The sequence below is a fragment of the Microtus pennsylvanicus genome, chromosome 13, assembly GCF_037038515.1.
Source record: "Microtus pennsylvanicus isolate mMicPen1 chromosome 13, mMicPen1.hap1, whole genome shotgun sequence".
Taxonomy (NCBI): Eukaryota; Metazoa; Chordata; class Mammalia; order Rodentia; family Cricetidae; genus Microtus; species Microtus pennsylvanicus.
Genome location: NC_134591.1, coordinates 1,778,576 through 1,805,362, shown reverse-complemented (window position 1 = coordinate 1,805,362; position 26,787 = coordinate 1,778,576). Strand labels below are relative to the sequence as shown.

The 26,787-nt window shown below is 51.4% G+C and overlaps 1 protein-coding gene across 6 annotated transcripts in view; it reads right to left on the bottom strand.

The window, feature by feature from the left end:
* Positions 1–26,787, bottom strand: part of Rgs3 (regulator of G protein signaling 3) — a 127,288-nt gene that overhangs the window by 71,026 nt on the left and 29,475 nt on the right. For 2 of the 6 annotated variants that reach the window (XM_075946892.1, XM_075946883.1), the window contains exons 6-13: positions 21,429–21,489; positions 20,393–20,483; positions 19,894–19,949; positions 9,563–9,644; positions 8,130–8,235; positions 7,201–7,552; positions 6,837–6,876; positions 1,585–1,781 (exon numbers count right to left, since the gene is read on the bottom strand). In XM_075946892.1, coding sequence (XP_075803007.1) covers positions 1,585–1,781; positions 6,837–6,876; positions 7,201–7,552; positions 8,130–8,235; positions 9,563–9,644; positions 19,894–19,949; positions 20,393–20,483; positions 21,429–21,489 — 985 coding nt within the window. Of the gene's footprint in view, positions 1–1,584; positions 1,782–6,836; positions 6,877–7,200; positions 7,553–8,129; positions 8,236–9,562; positions 9,645–11,929; positions 11,997–13,428; positions 13,684–19,893; positions 19,950–20,392; positions 20,484–21,428; positions 21,490–26,787 lie in introns of those variants that run through there. The other 4 variants (XM_075946886.1, XM_075946894.1, XM_075946885.1 and 1 more) reach the window with 3 other exon arrangements.

Sequence of the window (26,787 nt, the reverse complement as noted above, 5' to 3'; positions counted from 1 at the left end):
TTTAAACTGGGTGTGGTGGCACATGCCTTTAATCCCAGTGCTCAGGAGGCAGAGACAAGTAGATACTTTTGAATTCAGCCTGATCTACATAGTGAGGTCCAGAACAGCCAGGGCTATATAGAAAGCCTCTCAAAAAAAAAAAAAAACAGAAACAAAAACCTAAACCTAGTTTAATTTTAAAAAATTGTGCTATATCTATTTATGTGTGTGCACACATACACATATATGTCTATGTGGGTGGAGCAGGTCTGTGCGGGAGCAGTCAGGGCACAGGTAGGAAAGAGGCAGGGAAGTTTGCACAAGTCGGGCTCTCCTTTCACCTTGTGGGTCCCAGGAACCAAACTCAGGTTGTCAGGCATGGCAGCAGGATGGTGAGTCGGGGCACCCAGTCTAAAAAGTCAAGCGCTGTGGACGGCCCGGTGGCTGTGCGGCACAGCAGGAGCAAACAGAGATGGGGAAAGTGGTGGGGAGCAGTGGGAGAAAATAAGAGCTTTTATATTTATGAATGTGTAAACAACCTAAACATTCATGTATGTGATATCTGAATGGCAGAACTAATAAAGATTTGAGAGGAAAGAAATGTAGTACATTTTTAATATTCACATTTGATAGCTGTCTAAGCTGTTTCCAGTTCCTTGGAATTGTGACTACACCAGCAGTAAATATATGTGCAAGGATCTTTGTGTAAGAAATAGAGTCCTTTGGACACACATTCAGAAGTGGTATGGGTAGATCATATGGTAATTATATATTGATTTTAAAAGGCCCACACACTGAAAATGTGGTAACCATATGCAATGAATTTTATTCAGACAGAAAAAAAATAAATTAGGGCATTTGCAGAAAAATGGATAGATCTAGAAAATATATTAAGTGAGGTAACCCAAACTGAGGAAGACAAATATGGTATGTGCTTTCTCATATGCAGAATCTAACTTTAAATGCTTTCATTATATACACACATGTGGCTGTAGGTATGGGTCCTATAACCAGAAGAGAAACCTCAAGGGGGGGACAGGACATACATGACATGAAGGTGGGAAAGGGGGGACAGGACATACATGACATGAAGATAGGAAAGAGGTTATGATGACAGAAAAGTATTGGGGATAGGGGTGTGGGAGAAGAGGATTGGGAAAGGATAGAAAAAACAAATTATATTTGAAAATGGCATAACAGAACCTAAGACTTTATATGCTGATGAAATCATTGACAGGAAGCGGGAAAGAAGGAAGGAGAGAAACAAAGAAGTGAGAAAGGAAAGGGAGAGGTATGTGACTCCCGCAGGATGGCTGCTGGCCAGATGTGTGTGCCTGAGCACCAGCAGGCTTGGTGTCTCGACTTTCCCGCCCCAGAGGAGGAGGGGTCCCGTAAGGAAAGAGAGGACCCTCGCATGACTCCATGCTTTTCTGCACTTTTTCTGGAGGCTTCTGCTTCCCTGATAATCTCCACAATATGAAGTCATTTTCCTGCCCCCAGAGGGGGCCCTGGATCCTGGATGAGGTTCCAACTTTAGCCCTGGAACCAAGGTCTGCCTGTGCTCACTTCCTCCTGAGGGAACCCTGGGGCATGCCACAGGCTCACCTGCACGAAAACGGGGAACACCAGGACTTTGGGTGCCAGGGTGACATAGGTGCCGTAGCTTGAATGCGGGACATGTGGTCTCAGGGCTGAGCAATCTTGGTAGTTGTTGTAGCCCTTCATGGTCTGCACTGTCTTCATCAGTCGGGACTTCTTGCCCAGGCCGGTGTACGATTTCCCTTTAGTGGTAGTCCCTGGTTCTGTGGAGCAGAGGTTGGGGACAGTCAGTCCCTTCCATCATCCCACATAAGAACAAGGAAACAAGACCCAGTCAGGGAGCCCTGTGCCAGCCGGTCTAGCCTCAGCCTTACGGGATCCAGAGCTAGGCAGGAGCCCCCAGCCCACAACTGTGACGGGGGAGTTACCCCCACTCCACCTCCTGTGACCCCGGCATAGAAACAAACAAACAAATCTATTTACCAGCTTAGCACTTTTGGAAACGAAGAAATTGTTTAGGCATGCTGGCACATGCCAGGAACCCCAGAATCCAGGAAGCAGAAGACCCCCAAAATCAAGCAGCCTAGGCTGTATGACAAGACTGCATCTCAAAACAAGAGCAAAACCACAGTGCAATGAGTATTAACAAACTGCCCAGGTCTGACATCACTGAGGGCTGGAGAGATGCTCAAGGGTTAAGAGCATGGCCTGCTCTTCCAGAGTTCCTGAGTTCATTTCCCAGCAACCACACGGTGGCTCACAACCACCTGTAATGAGATCTGGTGCCCTCTTGGGAAGAGACCTGGTCAGTCGTCCTCATCAGCTCAGATCATGAAACCCAGTATGGACAAGTTCAACAGAACCGCATGTACGGGATGCCCATGCGTGTTTCAGCATTGCCAGGGCAGGACGTGCATTCATTTCTGACCTCACTGAGCCTCGGGACCCACTTGGAGCATGAGTCGGAGCAGAGGGGGGCCTCACAAGGGGTAGGGCATGTGATTATCCTCCTGTTTCCATCCTAACCCAGATCTCCTGCCCATCACCTCCCAGGCCCTACGGACACAGGTCTGTCCCCCGCAGTATGCAGGATACTTGTCCACCACCATCAGTTTGTCTAGAATAAGAAGTGGCATTTGTGTGCTATGGCGGCAAGCAGCGGGAACAAGGCCCAGTGATGGGACTCACACACACACACACACACCTAGGCTCCTCCCTAGGGTGCCATTTCCAGGGGAAATCAGCCAGGTTCTTCCCTGACTAAGGTGCCCAGCCTGGGTTTCAGAGCCCAGGCTTCCCCTAGCATTCTGCAACCAGTGAACAGGTGGCCTGACCCAGCAACCTCTCAGGGAAGCTCCCCACCAACGCAAGGCCACAGGCCACAGGCAGAGGAAACAGCCCAGAGGGTTTGGTTTCACACTTGCTGCCTTCCCCCACCCCCAAGGCCCCTTCTCACAGAGAGGTGAGAAAAACATGTCAATCCCCCCCTCAAGTGACCTCAGCCATCACAGAGTGGTTGTAGTCCTGCTCCCTGACCCCCACAAGTGACCAGCCATCACAGAGTGGTGGTAGTCCTGCTCCCTGACCCCCACAAGTGACCAGCCATCACAGAGTGGTGGTAGCAATGCTCCCTGACCCCCACAAGTGACCAGCCATCACAGAGTGGTGGTAGCAGTGCTCCCTGACCCCCACAAGTGACCAGCCATCACAGAGTGGTGGTAGCAATGCTCCCTGACCCCCACAAGTGACCAGCCATCACAGAGTGGTGGTAGCAATGCTCCCTGACCCCCACAAGTGACCAGCCATCACAGAGTGGTTGTAGTCCTGCTCCCTGACCCCCACAAGTGACCAGCCATCACAGAGTGGTTGTAGTCCTGCTCCCTGACCCCCACAAGTGACCCCAGCCATCACAGAGTGGTGGTAGTCCTGCTCCCTGACCCCCACAAGTGACCAGCCATCACAGAGTGGTGGTAGTCCTGCTCCCTGACCCCCACAAGTGACCAGCCATCACAGAGTGGTTGTAGTCCTGCTCCCTGACTCCCACAAGTGACCAGCCATCACAGAGTGGTGGTAGTCCTGCTCCCTGACCCCCACAAGTGACCAGCCATCACAGAGTGGTGGTAGTCCTGCTCCCTGACCCCCACAAGTGACCAGCCATCACAGAGTGGTGGTAGTCCTGCTCCCTGACCCCCACAAGTGACCAGCCATCACAGAGTGGTGGTAGTCCTGCTCCCTGACCCCCACAAGTGACCAGCCATCACAGAGTGGTGGCAGCAGTCAAACCACTTCCTGTCTATTCAGGGGGTGGCACCCAGATGGGGACAAGAGGTACAGAGGCAGGGAAGAAGTCCCCCAGCTTCTCCTCTGACTTGGCCCTGGGGCTTAAAACGTTGCTTGTGCAGCGGCCTGGCCTTCCACTGGAAAAACCCAACCTGTGTCTCGAGGTCTATACTAGATTTGAGCTGGACAGGGCATGCTGAATGTGAGCGATGAGTGATTTCTGAGTCAGAAGCGAACTGCGCAGACTGCGCCACGTGGAGCAGGCTCCTTCCTTATCTGTCTCACCTGGTCCAGGCCGCCAGCTAGACACTAAAAGGTTCCATGAGAAAGGGGGCTTGGAGGGCTAGGCTGGTATGTAGGTGGCAGGATGGGTGACTTCCAGCACTCAGCCAACCCCAGTGAGAGCCTGACAGAGAAGACCTGGGGCCTGGAAACATGCCGTGAGTGAGGTTTGGAAGTAGGCAGACTGAGCTGCATGGCGCAGTCTGGAGCAGAGAAATAGGGTCTGAGGCCAACCAGACCAGAATGAAGGAAGGACACAGTCCTCAGTGGAGAAATCTAGGCACTGGGCTCTAAGTTGAGACTTACAAGAGATTACTTTTCTTTCTAGGCCCAGATGCCCAGCCCTGTTAGAGAACCTTAGTCACCAATCAGCCACTTGACATGGCTCTCTGCGTCCAGAAAGGAGGAGGACAGCTCAGTCCCATTATCCAGATAAGGAAATGGGGTTGGGCAAGCTGCCCAAGGTCACTGAGCTAGTAAAGGGCACCAGGCAGCACCAGCCCAACCTAGGTGCAATCACTCCCTAAAGCTGCACTACCACTCCCTTCTGGAGACGTGGCGCGAGGGGTGTGGCTCTCCGGAACTCATTTTCAAAGTTATCCTCTTTTAGAACAGCCCAGACTGCAGTCCGGTTGCTGAGCCCCACAAAGGCAAACTTCCACCTGTCACCTCCTGTGATAATATCTGGGCTAAACCCCAGTCATCTCCACCCCTCTAGCACCTGCTTCACTGACCAAACACAGTAATTACACGGCTTTGCTTCCAGCTTCCGAGGCCAGCCCTGGCAGTCTCTGGCTCTGACAGTGGTGAATCTGAGGTCATCCTGCCTTCACAGGACAGCCATAGCCAAACAAGCACTCTAGGCTCTAGAAAGGCCTCAAAGCCTGTTAAATGCAAGATGGCGACATTGTCCCTGTCCCTGCTATTCAAGGCAAAATGAATGAACTCTCCTTCCTGAAAGGCCACCTCCTGGCAGACTAGAGGAATGTCCCCAGGGTGACAGCCCTAAGCTCTGAACTCAGGACTTAGTGCTGAAATGAAGCAAAGTCAAGATCTTGATACACGGCCTGGAGAGATGACTCAATTGGTAAAGTACTTGGTGCGCTAACCAGGTAGACCTGAACCTTATTCCTGGTACCCAGGTAAAGTCAGGCGTGGTGGCAATGCACTGAGGAGGATGAGGACCCCTAGGGCTCACCGGCTGGCCAGCCCAGCTTAATCAGTAGCCTTGGACCCTTGTGACTGCCAACGGCTCCTGGGTTTGACCTCTGGCCTCCACTCGCATGCACACTCACACCCACACAAACAGGCACGTAAGATCTTGACAGAAGGAATTCAAAACATCGCCACTGTTACTAATGCCATCGCCTCTTCCTTTCTTGTCCCTTCCCCTGAGGCTTGGGTAGCTGTGCCCTTCTTGACTCTGTATTTTCAGAGAGGAATAAAAGCACAGGCACACTTGGGCAATGATCACACAGACATCGCTAGAGCCTGTGGAAAAGATCAAAGAGCTCCCGGCCCATGTGCATATGCCCACACAGGTGACTCATCTCTCCAGGTCCCTTCCTCAGTGGCTTGCTTTAAAAACCATACAAAGAACTAGAGTCATTCTCCTTAGCCACTATGCCAAAGTTCCATCAGTTTCTGTTGCTGACAGGTCCTGGATCTGATGCTGGGCCCACAGAAAGAGACCAAGTCCAGCCCTGCCCCTAATAAAGTCACCATTTAGCAGTGACATATTCCCTCTACCCTAATGTGCCCATTAAAAGCTTTTAGACACTTACTGTTGAATCACTATCAGGGTTCTCCCCAGGAGGGAGAGGAAGCAGTCCTGAGCCTGATAGGAGCCTGTCTCCCCAAAGGCCCGAGTACCCACTTTAAGAGTCACCTTCTTCTTACTAATGGATGGAAGCTCACAGAACGAAACTCGAGAGAAGATGGGAAAGGCCACTCTCAAGGAAGGTCGCGGGTATTCTATAGGCACAGAAGAAGGGTTCAGTCACACTCGAGGTGAGCTTACAGGCCACATGGCGAGGCTGCCTTCAACCTTCCAGACCAGCTGGACCTTTGGGTCAGAGCTCTGTGCAGGGGTGTGAGGGCCTAAAGGTAGCCCCCACCAGCTCCTCTACAGAGAGTTCATCTCCAGCCTTCCTGAACAAGTACTTGCTCTATGCCAGCTTCCATTTCTAGCCCAGAGTGTACAGGCCAACAGAGAAGAATGGATTAAACCACAGAGACCCCTATGTGGTTCAGAGGCAGCATCTTGCACTGTCTTTCAGCATGCAGGTAGCTACACACAACTGTTTCCCTAGAGAGTCCTCCAGACCAGCCCCTGAGCAGCGAGCACTGATCCTGTTTTCTAGGTAAAGAAAGGAGGCTCAGGTTCCACGGTGAAGATTCCAACCTGTGGCCTCAGGGCGCAACATTCCATGGCTGCTTTCCATGCAGGTTCAAGCATGGTGTCTCTGGCCCCTGATAGATATAGTTGCTCAGCAACACTGGCTAACAGCCAAATAAATGCTAAGCACTCGTCTCTTTGATGGTTCTCATGGATCCCCCTCTACCACCTCAGTCCTGACCTTAAGGAAATACATACTCATTCAGTGAGAGGAAAAGGGTACCAGGAGGATAAGAGGTCTATGTCAATATGCTTGATAACCCCAACTCCATCAGAGAGGCCTCTCAACTCAGAGCAGGAAGTTGGGCCTGACCTCAGCTGCCCTCAGCTGCCTCCCCAGGCACAGTGGACAGCTCACCTTCGGGGATGGCATCCTCCTGATACACAGGCCGCAGCAACTGCAAGGGAAAGACAAGAGACCCAGCTTCAGTCCCAAGAATGGGGCAGAATAGTCCAGCAGGCAGCTGCACACAGGCCTGGGCACAAGAGAAACTCTTAAGGAGCGAGGTGGAATAGAGCTGAAAGAGGCTTCATGTACTGTGAAACTGTGGCCCTTTGAGATACCTCAACTTCCTTCACAGCAGCTTGCTCCAAAGTGCATTCCATGGACCACAGGAATGGAGGGGCTGCCATAGCAGAGGTCTCCTCACAATCCCGTTTGCAGGTGGAGACTTTCTTAGCCCACCACAAGAACCTGTCCACATTCAGCTAGCTGTCCATACCTGGCTTCCGGGGTTCAGCGGGGCCAGGATGATGTAGTTGGGGTCGGTAGGGGTGGTGGCACGCGACAGCGCAGGCAGGGTGTGTTGGCCGCTGCGCTTGCCCACTTCGGTGTAGCGCTCCCAGCCACCAAGCAGGAGCCCATCAGAGCTGTCACACACCAGGTGGCAGCTGTGGCGCTGCTCAGGACGGGATGGGGCTCCATGGGTACAGTTCTTCTCCCTCTTGTTAGGGGGTGACAGGAGGTCATGTGTGGACTTGCAGGAAGCCCGCCGCAGAACGCCACCATCCGGCCCAGGCTTGATCTGGGGGACCACGCGCCACACGAGCAGAATGATCTCACCAGGGCAGCTCCTGAAAATCCCACAGAGGAGTTCAGACTTGGGGAGACCAGAGTCAGTGAGTGCAGGAAGTCTGCAGGACAGAGAACAAGCAAGAGCAAGCAAATGCAATTTTCATGGAATCTTCATTCTAGAAGCAGGCAAAAACAGAGCAATGGGGTGCTACCCTACAGAGGCAAGGAGTGCGAATATTGTACAGAATCAACCTTAAAATGTACAGTTGAAACATCTGCACTGTCTACACAGCCTTAAACAAAGGGTTTAGCCACTCAGTAGCACAGTTAGCTGAAGCAGAACCAGCCCCCTGAACCATGGCAGGAACCACGGAGTCTGTTCAGAGAGTCTTTCCTGCTGTTGGCTGTGGGATCAACATTCATCTGAGCCTGAACCTTCCATTTCCAGGCCAAGAAACGGATTCCCCGAGGAGTGATGTAAATTGCTCACAGCTGGGCAGAGAGCAGACCAAGCAGAGCAGAGCAAGGCAGTGTGCCCAGGGCTGGGCGGGGAAGATATGCCATCTGCCGCCCACTGCCGCCCGCTGCCGCCCACTGCCGCCCACTGCCACCCGCTGCCGCCCGCTGCCCCGTCACCGGATCTCGTGTGCCAGCTCCACACATTTCCAATGCTCCACAGGCCTCTCATTCAGTTGTAGCAGTGTGTCTAGCTGCTGCAGTCCTGCCCTCTCTGCTGGGCCCCCTGCATCAATAAAGAAAAGCCACTCAGTGCTTTGCTTCTCTAGTGGCAATGGGCAAGGCCGCTCTTCTCTCAATGGCTCTGTCTGAGAAAAGAGGTGCTACACCAGATGCGGTCGAAGGCAGCACCCACCCCTTTCTCCTCTCACCCTAGCTGCAGTACCCCACCCCACCTTCCCTCTCCAAGGGTCTCCTGCAACAGTAAGGAAGTGACATCTTTTTTGGTGCTGGTGGTGGGGTTTGCAAGAATGTAGGAGAGGGTGGAAGGGAGAAAGAACATATGTGCACATGCTTCCAGAAGAACATACGTGCACATGCTTCCGGAAAAACATATGTGCGCATGCTTCCGGAAGAACATACGTGCACATGCTTCCGGAAGACCATATGTGCACATGCTTCCGGAAGAACATATGTATACATGCTTCCGGAAAAACATATGTATACATGCTTCCGGAAGAACATACGTGCACATGCTTCCAGAAGACCATATGTGCACATGCTTCCAGAAGAACATATGTGCACATGCTTCCGGAAAAACATATGTATACATGCTTCCGGAAGAACATATGTGCACATGCTTCCGGAAGCCAGAGGACAACCTCTATACAGTGTGCTTCCACAGGCACTGCCTCTCATTGGCCTGGGATTCATCATGTATGTTACTCCAGTGAGTCTCAACCATCCTCCTCTTTCTGCCTCCCCAGTAGTATAATTAAGAACATAAGCCACTATTTCTTTAATTTTTATTTTATTTTATTTTTTGTGTGGGTTCCAGAGACCATACTCAAGTTCTCATTCCTACACGTTGAGTTCTCCACCCACAGAGTTACCTTTCCTCTGCTTATCTTGTTGTTTCTTTTTGTTTGTTTTGATTGAAGGTTGTTTTGTTTTTGTGAGGAGCAGAGTCTCATGATATAGGCCAGCCTAGCTTTGAACTTCCGGTATCTGATTCCAGAATCGTCCTGTGTGCAGGGGCTACAGGTAGGAGCCACCACAGCCAGCTAGGAATATCCAGCTAAGTGGACTGCGGATAAGATGAAAGCTCACCCAAGGCTTTCGTTAGCTCTCACCATTCAAGCTTAGTTCTTCTTCAGAAACTACCAGGAATCAAAATACAACACCTATTTTCATTTTGTTAAAACAAACAAACAAAAATGGGTCTATTTTCATAAACCTCAGATTCATCTGTGAGTCATTTAAAGATACTATTCTTTTCCTTTCAAAAGGCCAGTCCCTGATCCAGTGTGAGGACCCCCTCCAGCTCCAAATCATTTGCAAGGTCCAGCTGCCCAGTGGGAGGGTAGGGCTGGCATCCCGTGCCGTTCACTTACCAGAATCCACGGCCTGAACTCGAACTGGAGAATCACAGCAGATGGTGAAGCCAAAGCCATCTTTGCCCCTCGGGATAGTGATCTAGGATACAGCCCTGCCCAGTTACTCCAGAGTTCTCAAGTTGGGAAGCCTCCAAGCCCCACCCAGAGCCACCTTCCTCTCCACAGGAACCAGGTCTAAGGAGGAGACAGCCAGCCTTTCTCTGCTCCTGAAAGCCAGCATCTTAATGCTGCCTTGTGGGCCAAACCAGCTGCCAAGAGCTCAAGCAACTAGGAAGGGACAAACCTCGCCGCTGGGTCCTAACTCAGGAGCTGTCTGCAGCTGTACCTCCTCTCCCCACCGAAGACCAGCTGCCCACCTTTCCCGTGGAGGTCTTGGGATCTTGGCCCAGGATTTTCCTTGTGCCTGGAGCACCAGGGAGGGAAGACTAGGACATATTCTCCCCGTCATGGTCAAGGGTCCGGGGAAGAGTGCTGGGGTTCACAGGCACAGGCAGAGCCAAGGCCTCCTGGATAAGCCAGCACTAACCATGGGCTTCATTCTGCCCGCGAAGGGCAATGTGTATGGGAGTGCCTCAGCTCGAGCTTTCAGAAGTTCCACTAAAGGACCCTTCCATTTGGATGCTCTTTGCAGATCAAAACTGTGTAACCCAAACTCCTGCTGTGTGTTATGCACTGCTGAGGTTACATGGGACAGGAGCCGCCAGGGGGGTGGTGCTTGGTCTCTGGCTACTGGAGAGGACAAGCCCACACAAATCTCTCCAAAGAAAAACAGGCCATGACAAGCAACAGAGGAGAGAATAGAACTGTATAACAATCAGGCCTGTGTGACCCCAGACACCACGCCTGTGAGTGGCAGGTGTTCAGCAAAGACTTGTCTATTAGGGCGGTAACAGCGTCTCACCTACAGCATGTTCATGGCTGGGGTTTTGGAGATGGCTTAAGGCAGTGGCTCTCAGTCATCTGAGTGCTATGACTCCTTCACACAGCTCCTCGTGCTGTGTGACCCCAGTCAGAAAATCACTTTCATTGCTACTCCACAACTGCAATTTTGCTACTGGAGGCGGAAATTTTTTCAATAATAAATAAATATAAAAAAATAAAAATAAAATAAATAAAACTTTAACTATAAAAAACCAAATTGTAATGTAAATATCTGGTATGTGACCCCTGTGAAAGGGTTATTTAGCTCCCTAAAGGGGTCACAACCCCTAGGTTGAGAAAGCTGAGTAAGCAGTTAGGAGCACAGCCATCATTCTTGCTAGTGCTAGCACTGGAGTTCTATGCCCAGCATCCACGTCAGGTGGCTCCAGCGGGGGTCCAACACCTCTGGCCTTCATTTACACATCCCCATGCACATATAAAAAGATAATTTAAAAAAAACTTTTAAAATAAAATCTTCAAAAAACAAAAAGGCTGGTTCTGTGTGTAGCACGGCCCACCAGCTCACTGAGATGATTAAATCAGAAAATGGCTTCCGAGGGAGTCCCGAGATCCCCCTCAGAGGGGGAGGGCAGGGTGGCTCCCAACAAGCACCAAAAAAGGTGTCCTGGCCAAGAAGAGAAAGAAAACAGGGCAGCAGCCTCGGGCACTGCCTGCTGTCTCTTAGGGCTGGGTGCCTGTGTCCACCTGATGGCACCCCAAGGCCAGGGTTACCAAAAGGGGAGCAGGCAGGAGCCCAGAGTGACCAAAGGTCCCCAAGGTTCTGCTTCCCACCAGTCCTGGGCCTGGATTCAAAGCAAGTTTGTAAAACAGGAAATCTGACAGACAAGGGGGAGGGAGAGGAAGCAGGAAAATACCCTGTTCCCATAAGAATTCTGGGAAAACACACAGCTAAGACAGGAAGAGAAGGAAAAAGTGGGTAAAAAGCTAAACAAAGCTAGGCGTGAATGGAATGATGGAAGAACGAGAGCCCTCACTGCCAGGCCAGCAGAGGCCCGGAGAAGACAGCAGGAGCCATTATGTGGGACTAACGGGACTTGCCACCCACCCTCCATGCCACACAGACCCCCTTCCAGCCCTTCCCGAAGCCTACAGCACAGGGTGCCAAGGATGACTGGGGGGTGAGCCCCAGCTCTCTGGTCTCAAGATGAACGTGTGTCCAGACAGATACGGGAGCCTCTTTACCTCCTCGAGAACCATCCCACCCCGTGGAAAAGCAAAGGCCTGGAAGGAGAGGAGCGGACTGCAATGGAGGCAACACGATGTTCTGGCCACCATGACCTCTGAGCATGCAGAGGGTGGTATCTAATATTCCAAGAGTCTGTCCATCACTACACCCCAAGGGAGAAACTTCAGCAAGCCCATTTTACAGAGAAGGTAATCAAGGCCCAAAGTGAGGGAATGCTCCCCTACCCCTCCTCTGACCTCTTCTGACTCTGGGACCTCAGCAGCTCCTGACAGGTGTCCTTCCCAGGGTGGTTCTTCCTCTTGCCTGCCAAGGGCAAGAAGTGCCATTGGTCCTGTCTCAGCCATGCCAGCACCTGCCCAGTCTCTGAAGTTCTGCCACACCGAGACTCCTGTCCCTAGAGATGGGCAGCTCCATAGGAGCCATCCTCTTGCTCACACAGGCTTGTCTCTATTTCACTACTCCTATTTTAGGGACAAGGGACTATGAATTGCTCAAGAGAGGAAGCTAAAGGGGACCAAGCTAGACTAGAACTCTGGTCCCATAGAAAATTTAGTGCAGTCAGCTCTGCCCCGGCTTCTAATGCAGAGGCCGTCTTTACTCTGAGCCCAGAGCTGTGGGTCCAGCCCATGTGTGCACCAGGTCCTACTCTGACCACTGGCACAGCCCAGTCTTCTGGCCCCCTAACCCAAAGACACCTAGGATTTCATTATCTTCCACCTGGGTCCACCCTGCCCCCCACCACCACCTAAATGCTCCGTCCAACTGCAGGAAAGTAGGGAGCATAGATTGGGAAGAGCAGGGCAGGGCCTGGGAGCAGGGGAAGGTTGGGAGAGACATCTGGATACCCGAGTGACAGAGGCAGAGGTACAGGGGACCCCATGACCAATAGGACCTAGAGTCTAAAATGAGGGCCTTCTCTGTGTTTGAAAAGTGAAAAAATTTGTGTGTTCCCTCCATCTTGGACATCACCCAAGTCTGGGTGTCTTTTACCTTTATACCCAACCCATTTTTATTTTATAAGAAAGAAAATCCTAGCTGGGTGGTGGTGGCCCATGCCTTTAATCCCAGCACTCAGGAGGCAGAGGCAAGCAAATCTCTGAGTTCCAGGACAACCAGGGCTACACAGAGAAGCCCTATCAAGGAAGAAAGAAAGAGAAAAGCCTAGTTTTAAAAGAGTCTTAGGGTGATTGTTACTATCAGTCTGACTCTGCCCAGCTGCCCAGCCCAGGAACCAAGAGGCAGACTTAGTGAAGTGGACTCTCAAGACAGCGGAGAGGAAAACTTATGCACACACACAATATCCTACCTCACACAGAAGCACCCACAACATGGAACAAATGGGTGCGACTGGCCACCAGAAACAGGAAGGTCAGCAATACTGCAGCTCTCTGGAGTCACTCAACTCCCCAGTCCCAAACCATCGGCAATCTCAGACCTGAGATGCTTAAAAAAAAAATCACCACTTCCCCAGATGATAAAAGCAAAAAAAATCAGCTAAATCACCTCATCAGGGACAGCAGCAAGTGGTAAGGACACACAGAACTGGCCTCAGCTGCCCATGACATGAGGCTTTAGGTAGCAGGCAGGGCCACCGGTCCAGTCGCTGCCCCTAACTTCTCCCCACATCAAAATGAGCTTGCAGGAGACAGGAGGGGGCAATGAAGACCTTGTGGGGAGAGAGATCCTATATGGATGATCTTCATATCCCTGACTCCCCGTGGAACCAAGCACCCACCTGCCGGTAGCGGCGTTCTGAGCACACCTTGCAGAGCCCATGGAAGCGGTTCATGGCTGCCGGTCCTGCCTCAGCTGCCTCCCCATGAAAACCCAGCTCTCCCCCCAGCAGCGGGAGCCTGCACTGCGCCCCGTCAGCCTGGCATGACCGCCCTGGGAAGCCCGCCCCACAGAAGAATGGCAGGAAATCACCTCTCACCTCCCCGAACCCTGTCTGCGCTGTGTGCCTCTGCAGATAAGCCCGAAGGCTTCCTGAAACCTCAGAATGACAAGGAAGAGGGAGAGTTTTATATTAAAATTCCTGTCAACTAGTTAGTATTCCTCAAGCCTGGCGGGGAGAGGGCGCCTTTGTTCTGGCTGCATTCTCTGCCCTGGGCCACTCTGTGAGTCCAGTGTTCTCACAAACACCCCTCACTGCCTGCTGGAGGGAAACTCAAGCAGAAAAAAAATACACGCTGTTCTGTAACAGCACACCTCCCTGCAAATCCCAGGGTCCCCAGGAACAAATCCAGTGGACTAACCCTGGGGGTTAGGGGCAATCTGGGATGCCCTAAGCACCGTACCCAAGTCAGGAAACACAAAACATCTGGAGACTGATGGGCACTCGGGAGCTACTTTTCATTCATAAAGTATGCTATGTAAAGAGACAAATGGCACACAGATGTGCAGGGTGTTCCGTAGAGAGACTGAGGGCACACAGATGTGCAGGGTGCTATGTAGACAGACTATGGCACACAGATGTGCAGTGTGCTATTTAGAGAGACTGAGGGCACACAGATGTGCAGGGTGCTATGTAGAGAGACTGAGGGCACACAGATGTGCAGTGTGCTATGTAGAGAGACTGAGGGCACACAGATGTGCAGTGTGCTATGTAGAGAGACTGAGGGCACACAGATGTGCAGGGTGTTCCGTAGAGAGACTGAGGGCACACAGATGTGCAGGGTGTTCCGTAGAGAGACTGACGGCAACAGATGTGCAGTGTGCTATGTAGAGAGACTGAGGGCACAAAGATGTGCAGTGTGCTATGTAGAGAGACTAATGGCACACAGATGTGCAGTGTGCTATGTAGAGAGACTGAGGGCACACAGATGTGCAGGGTGCTATGTAGAGAGACTGAGGGCACACAGACGTGCAGGGTGCTATGTAGAGAGACTGAGGGCACACAGATGTGCAGGGTGCTATGTAGAGAGACTGACGGCACACAGATGTGCAGGGTGTTCCGTAGAGAGACTGAGGACACACAGATGTGCAGGGTATTCCGTAGAGAGACTGACGGCACACAGATGTGCAGTGTGCTATGTAGAGAAATGAGGGCACACAGATGTGCAGGGTGCTATGTAGAGAGACTGAGGGCACACAGATGTGCAGGGTGTTCCGTAGAGAGACTGAGGGTACACAGATGTGCAGTGTGCTATGTAGAGACTGAGGGCACACAGATGTGCAGTGTGCTATGTAGAGAGACTGAGGGCACACAGATGTGCAGGGTGCTATGTAGAGAGACTGAGGGCACACAGATGTGCAGGGTGCTATGTAGAGAGACTGAGGGCACACAGATGTGCAGTGTGCTATGTAGAGAGACTGAGGGCACACAGATGTGCAGTGTGCTATGTAGAGAGACTGAGGGCACACAGATGTGCAGTGTGCTATGTAGAGAGACTGAGGGCACACAGATGTGCAGGGTGTTCCGTAGAGAGACTGAGGGCACACAGATGTGCAGGGTGTTCCGTAGAGAGACTGAGGGAACACAGATGTGCAGGGTGCTATGTAGAGAGACTGAGGGCACACAGATGTGCAGTGTGCTATGTAGAGAGACTGAGGGCGCACAGATGTGCAGGGTGCTATGTAGAGAGACTGAGGGCACACAGATGTGCAGTGTGCTATGTAGAGAGACTGAGGGCACACAGATGTGCAGGGTGCTATGTAGAGAGACTGAGGGCACACAGACGTGCAGGGTGCTATGTAGAGAGACTGAGGGCATACAGATGTGCAGTGTGCTATGTAGAGAGACTGAGGGCACACAGATGTGCAGTGTGCTATGTAGAGAGACTGAGGGCACACAGATGTGCAGGGTGTTCCGTAGAGAGACTGAGGGCACACAGATGTGCAGGGTGTTCCGTAGAGAGACTGAGGGCACACAGATGTGCAGGGTGCTATGTAGAGAGACTGAGGGCACACAGATGTGCAGGGTGCTATGTAGAGAGACTGAGGGCACACAGATGTGCAGGGTGCTATGTAGAGAGACTGAGGGCACACAGATGTGCAGGGTGCTATGTAGAGAGACTGAGGGCACACAGATGTGCAGTGTGCTATGTAGAGAGACTGAGGGCACACAGACGTGCAGTGTGCTATGTAGAGACTGACGGCTCACAGATGTGCAGGGTGCTATGTAGAGACTGAGGGCACACAGATGTGCAGGGTGCTATGTAGAGAGACTGACGGCACACAGATGTGCAGTGTGCTATGTAGAGAGACTGAGGGCTCACAGACGTGCAGGGTGCTATGTAGAGAGACTGAGGGCACACAGACGTGCAGTGTGCTATGTAGAGAGACTGAGGGCACACAGATGTGCAGTGTGCTATGTAGAGAGACTGACGGCACACAGATGTGCAGTGTGCTATGTAGAGAGACTGAGGGCACACAGATGTGCAGGGTGCTATGTAGAGAGACTGATGGCACACAGATGTGCAGGGTGCTATGTAGAGAGACTGAGGGCACACAGATGTGCAGGGTGCTATGTAGAGAGACTGAGGGCACACAGACGTGCAGGGTGCTATGTAGAGAGACTGAGGGCACACAGATGTGCAGTGTGCTATGTAGAGAGACTAATGGCACACAGATGTGCAGTGTGCTATGTAGAGAGACTGAGGGCACACAGATGTGCAGTGTGCTATGTAGAGAGACTGAGGGCACACAGACGTGCAGGGTGCTATGTAGAGAGACTGAGGGCACACAGATGTGCAGTGTGCTATGTAGAGAGACTAATGGCACACAGATGTGCAGTGTGCTATGTAGAGAGACTGAGGGCACACAGATGTGCAGGGTGCTATGTAGGGAGACTGAGGGCACACAGACGTGCAGGGTGCTATGTAGAGAGACTGAGGGCACACAGATGTGCAGGGTGCTATGTAGAGAGACTGACGGCACACAGATGTGCAGGGTGTTCCGTAGAGAGACTGAGGACACACAGATGTGCAGGGTGTTCCGTAGAGAGACTGACGGCACACAGATGTGCAGTGTGCTATGTAGAGAGAATGAGGGCACACAGATGTGCCGGGTGCTATGTAGAGAGACTGAGGGCACACAGATGTGCAGGGTGTTCCGTAGAGAGACTGAGGGTACACAGATGTGCAGTGTGCTATGTAGAGACTGAGGGCACACAGATGTGCAGTGTGCTATGTAGAGAGACTGAGGGCACACAGATGTGCAGGGTGCTATGTAGAGAGACTGAGGGCACACAGATGTGCAGGGTGCTATGTAGAGAGACTGAGGGCACACAGATGTGCAGTGTGCTATGTAGAGAGACTGAGGGCACACAGATGTGCAGGGTGCTATGTAGAGAGACTGAGGGCACACAGATGTGCAGGGTGTTCCGTAGAGAGACTGAGGGCACACAGATGTGCAGGGTGTTCCGTAGAGAGACTGAGGGAACACAGATGTGCAGGGTGCTATGTAGAGAGACTGAGGGCACACAGATGTGCAGTGTGCTATGTAGAGAGACTGAGGGCGCACAGATGTGCAGGGTGCTATGTAGAGAGACTGAGGGCACACAGATGTGCAGTGTGCTATGTAGAGAGACTGAGGGCACACAGATGTGCAGGGTGTTCCGTAGAGAGACTGAGGGCACACAGATGTGCAGGGTGTTCCGTAGAGAGACTGAGGGCACACAGATGTGCAGGGTGCTATGTAGAGAGACTGAGGGCACACAGATGTGCAGGGTGCTATGTAGAGAGACTGAGGGCACACAGATGTGCAGGGTGCTATGTAGAGAGACTGAGGGCACACAGATGTGCAGTGTGCTATGTAGAGAGAATGAGGGCACACAGACGTGCAGTGTGCTATGTAGAGACTGACGGCTCACAGATGTGCAGAGTGCTATGTAGAGACTGAGGGCACACAGATGTGCAGGGTGCTATGTAGAGAGACTGACGGCACACAGATGTGCAGTGTGCTATGTAGAGAGACTGAGGGCTCACAGATGTGCAGGGTGCTATGTAGAGAGACTGAGGGCACACAGACGTGCAGTGTGCTATGTAGAGAGACTGAGGGCACACAGATGTGCAGTGTGCTATGTAGAGAGACTGAGGGCACACAGATGTGCAGGGTGCTATGTAGAGAGACTGAGGGCACACAGATGTGCAGTGTGCTATGTAGAGAGACTGAGGGCACACAGATGTGCAGTGTGCTATGTAGAGAGACTGAGGGCACACAGATGTGCAGGGTGCTATGTAGAGAGACTGAGGGCACACAGATGTGCAGTGTGCTATGTAGAGAGACTGAGGGCACACAGATGTGCAGTGTGCTATGTAGAGAGACTGAGGGCACACAGATGTGCAGTGTGCTATGTGGAGAGACTGAGGGCACACAGATGTGCAGGGTGCTATGTAGAGAGACTGAGGGTACACAGATGTGCAGTGTGCTATGTAGAGAGACTGAGGGCACACAGATGTGCAGGGTGCTATGTAGAGAGACTGAGGGCACACAGATGTGCAGTGTGCTATGTGGAGAGTTGAGGGCACACAGATGTGCAGGGTGCTATGTAGAGAGACTGAGGGCACACAGATGTGCAGGGTGCTATGTAGAGAGACTGAGGGCACACAGATGTGCAGGGTGCTATGTAGAGAGACTGAGGGCACACAGATGTGCAGTGTGCTATGTAGAGAGACTGAGGGCACACAGATGTGCAGGGTGCTATGTAGAGAGACTGAGGGCACACAGATGTGCAGGGTGCTATGTAGAGAGACTGAGGGCACACAGATGTGCAGGGTGCTATGTAGAGAGACTGAGGGCACACAGATGTGCAGGGTGCTATGTAGAGAGACTGAGGGCACACAGATGTGCAGGGTGCTATGTAGAGAGACTGAGGGCACACAGATGTGCCGTGTGTTCCGTAGAGAGACTGACGGCACACAGATGTGCAGTGTGCTATGTAGAGAGACTGAGGGCACACAGATGTGCCGTGTGTTCCGTAGAGAGACTGAGGGCACACAGATGTGCAGTGTGCTATGTAGAGAGACTGAGAGCACACAGATGTGCAGGGTGCTATGTAGAGAGACTGAGGGCACACAGATGTGCAGGGTGTTCCGTAGAGAGACTGACGGCACACAGATGTGCAGTGTGCTATGTAGAGAGACTGAGGGCACACAGATGTGCAGGGTGTTCCGTAGAGAGACTGACGGCACACAGATGTGCAGTGTGCTATGTAGAGAGACTGAGGGCACACAGATGTGCAGGGTGTTCCGTAGAGAGACTGACGGCATACAGATGTGCAGGGTGTTCCGTAGAGAGACTGAGGTCACACAGATGTGTAGGGTGTTCCGTAGAGAGACTGAGGGCTCCAGCCAAGTGCTAGAAGCCATGGGTAGCATGCTGCTACCATCTCTACAGGATGTCCCACAAGGGCTGAACCCATTTTCAGGTCTAACCCATGCAGGTCTAACCACCCCAGAGTGTACGAGAGAAGGGATGAGCTCAGCCAATAAAGAGGTTTCCTAGACTGTAAGAGCGCCAGCAGCGTGCCAACATCACATCTTCTCCACACGCTAGAGCATGTGTGCATGGCAGTGCACACCCTTTCCAGAGGCACTGTTTACCTCTTGCTGGCTGCGTGGCCATAGTGACATAACACCTGCGGATCTATATTTCCCCTTATCTGTAAGGTGGGGTAGTGACTACCACCTCACAGGAGATGGTGAGAATTGGAACACAACAGTGCCCAAGGAGAGAACTGTCCCTGGGAGTTGGATTTACCTTCTCGCCGTGTCACCTAACAGCTTCTTCCAAATCCCTATATAATGTTCCTCTCTAGATTCAAAGCTGACAGGAAGCCAGAAACCCGTAACTTTCAGGTTCAGAGTCATGGCTACTCCCCAGCCCCAGCAGGAGTACCCTATGAAGACGACACAGCCATGATTCTAGGAGAAACACAGGTTCTGGGGGCCTGGGGGAAGGGAGAATTCTGCTACCAGAGGTCAAAAACTCCAAAAGATCCAGTCACCTGTGTTTCCTGGCTCTCTCCCACCCTTGCAAAGGCCATGGATAACTACATACAGGGCAACGGCACACCTTCCCAACGGCACACCTTAGCGAAGTCAAGAATTCTCCTTTACAATGCATGACTTGCTGAGTTCCAAACACCAAATGTTGCCTTATTCTACAGCCACTTCCTGAGTCAAGAGGCTGACAAAAAGGGGACCAGAGAACCATGCTCAGGTTCCACCAGCCCCAGCCAGGAGTGTCCCCCACCTACCTGGAGTTTCTCCCCACTCTCAGGGTCCCCATTTCCTGGCATTCTCAACAGCACATCTGAAAGGTGATAAAAGCAGAGTCAGAAAGTTGCCGCTGGCACGAGGGCCCATGCACAAGCCAGTCAGGGATGAGAGTGTCAGGGACACTCCTGGACTCCAGGACAGAAGGATGCCAAGGCTCAGAGCAAGCAGAGGCTCAGGAGCCAAGGATGGGAAGGAAAAAAGCCCTGCCTGTAGAGGTGGAATCCCCAAAGTCAACAAGGTGTCACAGATGAGATAGAGCCTGGGACAGAGACACTTGGGGAGTAATGAAGTTCCTGTGGGTGAGGCAGGGGACTGATCTGTATGAAGGCAGGCGGCACAACTCTGAGAAAAGCCTATCATACAATAATGATGTCTTAGGCAGGGGTAGTCTGGGGTCCTATAGGCACCGGCAAAAAGTCCCAGACTCATGCTTTATTTATTAAGGGTCAGAGAGCATCAAGGGGCTTGTACACACACCTCTCAAGGGCCGGAGCCGCCGCCTAGCCACCTTGAGGTGCTTGGTCCGGCCCAGATCCTCCCCTAGCAGGTAATACCAGCCACTGATCTCCTGTCATGAAGAGAAGGAATGGTAAGACCAAAGAGGCAGAGGAAACAGGCCAAAGTACCACTAACCCCTCAAAAGCAGCAAAACAAACAAAACAAACAAAAATACCTGCAGCTGGACATCATCCCTCAACCACCCACACCAAGAAGCCTTTCTGAGGCTCTGGACAGAAGTGGTCCTCCCTTAGTCTCTTAACCCTAGAGAACAGCTAGAGACTTGCCTGCCTCCTGCCTCCAGCCAGGCTCTCGGACATACCTAATATTGACCCTGGTAAACAGTATGTGCTCATGAAATGTTTGTTTACAAAGCAAAAAGAAAGGAGTGAAGAGCAGCGCAGAGGTCACCAAAGCAGACACTCGAGACCTCTGTGCAGTCTCCATGAGAAGCACCTTCTCTCCATTCACACAGGAGACGGAAGTCAAGGCTGCAGCCAGGTGGTCCAAAGGACCTCCACACAGCCATCTCGTGACTTCTTTCCAGGACATAAAGCTAGGCGGCAGGGACATTTTCAAGGCATGGAGAAGAAATGCACCCTCGCCTACTCAGAGCTTCCAGACTGGGGCTCACTGCAGTGCCTAGTAAGGACAGGCGAGGGACAGTGACCCAAAGGAAGGTTCCTATGAGCCCACCTTAAGAGGGATGCTATCAGTGCCCGTGCTGCCCCTTCCTACACCCAGAAGACACATCAAGAGAACTTTTGTAGAGGGGTACCAGAGGTGCCCGTTCCCCTCACCCAGAGCAGGTTAGGAGTACTACATCCCAATTTGGGACTTAGACCCCTAGCCAGCCAAGTGACAACAGCAGCCTGTAATTTAAGTTATCAATGCCTGCCTCAGTGGGACACCATGTCACAGAAAGCAGCTCAACCCAAGCATTTCCAGGGCCAGCATGACTGTAGCAGTCAGGGCCTAAGTGGACTACGGCTCCAGAAGTTTCCTGTAAACTCACCTTGTCTGGAGTCAAAAGGGACCTCACCCCAAAGCTCATGCAGCCGAGGAGAGCGCGCTGCCTAGAAGAAGAGCAGAGAGTGAGTCTCCTGCTGTCTGTTCAAGGACGTCTTTGTAAAGACGTCCACAGTGTGCATGCGGCTTCTGAGAGCACCTGAGCATTCTAGGCCTGGGCGGATGGTGCACTCTCCAACACCACAGAAGCTCAGGACTACCTGGAGTGTTTTAGCTGTTCTCGTGCTGGGTAGTGCAGAGGGGGTTTCCCATCAGAGACTCTAAGCCACCACCTCAGCTGGGGACATGCAGTAAGAGGAAAGTTATGGTCCCTCGGTTCACATAGCCTTGTTTCACATCCAAAAAGGACCTAAGCAGTTCTCAGGTGGCTGGAGACCAAGTTCCACACATACCCAAAACACAAAAGTTCCAGTGACTCACAATGACCCTGCTGTCAATGGGAAAGAAAGGCATGAACCAAGGTCAGGCTTCACACATTGCCAGACTAGGGTTCGGGGTAAAGTTTAAGCTGGGCTTCTTGGGCAACAGGAATTAAAGGTGCCTAGAGAATGTCCAACTATTAGGAACTTATTAACAGCTTTTAATAATGATGGCATTATTCAATGCTAATGAAATGCCAAAGCTTGCTATTGTCTGAGAAAAAGACCCATACAAAGCTGCAGTTTCATGGGAAACAGAACCACAAAAGACAAACAACTATGTCTGGTAGGTGGGATTGTTAGCAATTTTTTTTTCAGATCTTCACAGGAATAGTTGCTGCTTTTGTGATGGGATATAAATGCATTTTAAGTACCTCTATTGTACAGCGATTCCATTTCACATTGATACTTGAGCCTTTTGTGAGTTTTGGTTTTGTTTTGTTTTTCTTACCCTCTTCTCTTCCTACAGCTCCCAATTCAGATTCCTTTGTGGATTGGTTTATTTACTACCTAGGAACACCACACATATTTAGACTGGAGCATAACACACTGGCTGCCCTTTTCACTATCTGTAGGGCCCACATAGATGGAAGGCAAAGATGGAAGTAGGAAAAACTCCCTGCTGATGCTGGTCTACAGGGGCCCGGCCAGGAGGTGACCCTGAATAGCACTGCATCAAAGAGCTGCCCCAAAACATGCCTGAGACTCGAGCTACAGAGTTCATGCCTAGATCCAAACCCCTTTAGTTCAAGGCAGAATCTGGGCATGGAGCCTGGAGAAAGCTCTACAGGGATTCTGCCAAGCACTCACCCGTGGCCAAGCAGAGGTCAAGAATAAATACATATTGTTTGGATTCTCCAGAAAGGGTGGCAGCTTGCCACCTGATAGTTGTAAGCATAACAAAACTAGCTTCTCCCAGGCGGCCATGTCAAGGGAGGGGCATGACGCAGTACTCAGGACTGGTCCTGGGCACTGCCGCCCGCCTGCCTATCCACAGCCTCAAGGCTGGGGCCTTGGAGTTCATCTAGCCATCTCTCCTCCTCCAGCTGAGGCTCATGGGCTCCTCCTCCTCCGTGAGCCCTCCTAGCATGAATAATCTGCTCAAGGAGAGTCATGCAGCCACCCTAATAAAAAATCCCTTCACACTCCTACCCCAGTGTTCTGGAAAGGAGCTAGAGTCACACTAGCAGGCTAGCCTGCCACAAGCAGCAGTCACCCAGAAGGCTGTCACTGGAGGACAGCCTTTGCAGGCTCTACCCACGTGATCCTAGCAAGTTTGTTTTCCTCATCAGCACGTTTGAGAGAGCCTTCCTTGGCTGGTAGTGAGGTGAGCACACTCTGCACTCATGTTGGCTACGCTGCCGATTTCCCCATCTCCTGGATGGGGCTTAGCTGCAATAAACACTGCCTCTCCCTTCTCTGCTGTAAGTGGAATTTTTATTCCCTGGTGCTTAGAGAATGCTAAATGGTTAATAGCCTCCCTTGAGCTTTGCTTCCTGCTAAGGGGCCTCCAGTGATTTCATGATCATTCAGGCAGAGTAAATTGTCACAATTAATGTCCACAAGCAGGAACCTCTCTCTGAGTGTTCTTCAATTAGCTCCTTCTGAAAGGCTGCTTTTGAAAGAACTGCTTACATAAGCAGCCTGGGTATTCGGCAGGGTACCAGTCAGTTTACCAACTTGAGCCCATGCTGGAGAAGCCAGCAAATTCCCTCTGTGAAGAGGCTCTGGAACCACGCCTCGGTCACTGCTGACTGCCAAGGAAGGCTTCAGCTCCCGGCTTCTGCACCCAGCAAAGGCTTGACAAATGGGGGAATCCATCATGCCCACGGTTGACAGGCACTGTGCGAGGAGCCTCGTTATTAAGGAAACAAGACAAACAGGCAGGAATTTAAATCGCAGTTCAAGACAGCCATACAGGGCCTGGCACAGGCGGAGTGAGATTGACAGATGAACAGTGCAAAGGCGCAAGAGGCAGTGGGGCTGGAAGGCTTGTGGGAGCCCTAATGAGCAGAGCTAGAGAGAACGAGAGGAAGGGCTTTTCAGAGAGGGGACGGAGCACATGGCAGGCAGTGCCCGGCTTCCTGCACAACCAGACACATTATGGTTGTTGGGAAGGCACATTAATCTGCTCACTTATGAACCTTGAACAATTTTGTATCACAGGGTTACATAATTTAATCTTTATTTCTAGTTTGATGCCTTAAATCAAATACATGTTTTTCTATTCACTTTTTCCTTTGGGTTATGTAGCCATCACTAGTCAGAAGCTTCCTAATGTCAGGCCACTATACTTGGCAAAGAGATCCTGTTTGCAAAAGGGCTACTCCAGGGTGGTGCCTGCTACACAGCAAAACAGACCTTCCATATATGCAGCTACTGTTATCATAGAAAATTGCATTCTTTAATTTTATATATATATATCTTTTAAGAATTTATTAATATCCTTCTACAACAGTCTTTCACATTGATGAGTCAAATGTCTGTCTTTCGGAGGAACAATTACATTTTTCTCCAAGATTGGTCTCTGGCTACAAGTTCAAAAAGTGCTTTAAGCGATATTAGAAGCTTTGGTTTGCCTTTCTGCTTGTTAGCCACCAGGACTTCCGGTTTAGCTCTGTGCGCAAAGCGCCTGAAGAATTGGGGGAATTACTATTACCTGAGCGTGATTATGTCTTCATGGCTTTATAAATTGTTATATAAATACATATATATGTTATATATATATATTACTGATAAGACATGAAATTGTGTGGAATTTGCTTGAAAACCATCCATTGGAGGAGGGGCGAGTGGGTGGGGCAGAGAGAAAGGTAATCAGCCACACGTTGATACGTTGATAACAGAAGAATTGGGGTTCTGCATCTTGGGGGGCTGGCCCACAGCGTCCCAGCCTGTGAGAGTGGTTCTCCTTCACAGGTCCACTGCTTCTCCTCAACTCCTGTCGAAATGCTGACATGCGCTGGAATCAGCAGCTCCTGTGATCGGTGGTATATGTGCACGGGCGCACATATGTGCATAGGCCACCATGTCAAGTGTCCTGCTCTACCAGCTCCACCTTATTCCCTCAGGACAAGGTCTCTCACTGAAGTTAGAGCTAGGCAGGCAACTAGGAAATCCCAACTCCCTGTGAGTCTTTGACGGCCACTGTGCGGGGGCTTGCGTGCTGCCATGCTTGGCCTCAGTGCTGGGGATTCAAACTCAGGTTCTCCTGACTGCACAGCAAGTGTTCTCACCGCTGAGCCATCTCCCCAGCCCCACCAGGACGCCTCTGTACAGCCTGTCCCTAGTAGGCTTCTATAGCCAGCACTGGGAGGATCTTGCCTTCTTGGTGCCTACTACACGTTGGATTGGGTGGTTCATACAAAGCTACACTACCTGTGCTGCAACATCTCAAGGTTGGAGGAACAAGACACTGACAGAAGGAGAGTGGCTTTGGAGTCATTTGTCACCTGAGGAAGGCAGGCCAGCGCACTGGGATGTGACGATAAGCACAGACTTGCTTTCTGACTGCCTGGATCTGCAGCTGATTTTTTTCTGCATTCCAGGTGTGTTACTTTGGACAAGTTACATAACCTTTCTGTGCCTGTTTCCTCTCCCGTAAAAGAAGAGAGTGGGGATTAAATTAGATAAGGCATGCCATGGGCTTAATGTTCACATAGAAAAATGCTTGTTAAGAACCAGGCATTATATAACCTCAAGAGAAAGAGCCATAATTCTCACCCGTCCAAACCCGTGTTAAATGAGATACAGTGTGGAAAATGCTTTGTAACAGAGAACAGTCCAGCAAGCTCGCCTCCCACCTTCCATGGTTGTCTTTCACATTGATAAACTGTAAGTCTGTCCTTCAGAGAAACACAATTTAATTTGGGAGCGTTTGACAGTGCCTGTGTTTCCTGTATTTGCTGTCTGTCTGCTCAGCTCAGAGACCTCTTCTGGTCAGTAAAGAAGAGCCGGCTGAGAAAAACAGCAACATGGTGCTGACAACCTCCGTGGAGCCATCTGCTCCGCAGGCAGGCCTGCCTGGGCCTGCCCCGCCCTCTTGAGCTTAGGACTGCAATTCTGATCACGAGGCTGGCTGTGTTTTATTTAATAAAGAATCTCACTTTCCCAAAATAGGCAACTAGTAGAGACAGTGCCCTGATCAGGCGGCCTCGCTAGGGCTGACTCACGTTCCCCAGCCTCACTTTCTCTTCCAAAATGTGACCCGCACTGCTGGCTCCTCTTGCAGCTCTGCCTGCCTGCTTCCCAGGAAGGCTTGGCTCCAGCCCTCACCTCCACCAGGAGCTTGCTGACAATGTCCCTCTGCTTCTCTGACACTCAGTGTGTCCTGGGTGGTGCATCTCAGCCATTCCGTACATGCACCACCAGCAGACATCAGCATCTCCCCTTGCCCTTCACACACTGTTGGTGACACCCCTTCCTCCTGCCTTCACGGCTGACTACTATGATCAAATACTGTTCCCATCAATTCTCTTTCACCTAGTCCTACCCAAGACCTTCCCAAACCTTAAATCTACAGCATATATACCTGTCACTCTCTCATCAGTGTCCCAAACACCTCGCTGGCTTCATCAGCTTACCACAGGGCCTGTCTAAGAGTAGAACTCCAGGTTCTGTTCGTGGAAATGTGGGTCAGCCATCTGGTGTAGTGCCTGGGACCCTGTATTCTATGCAGGTACCCTGGGAGACTCTGATGTCCAGCCAGGACCAGAGACCACCGGCACTAAAGAGGAACACCCTTCTCTAGAGGACCTATGGATCCAGCTGGCTGGATCTACACCACCTCCATCTCAGCTCTGCTGAAGGACTGCTTTACCCTGACCCTCCCCCAAACACCGGGGAGTCCTTACACATGGCCTTGCTCCACAAACCCACCCTTTCCACTCTGTCCTTTTGGGCTAGGAGGCAACATGCTAACAGGAC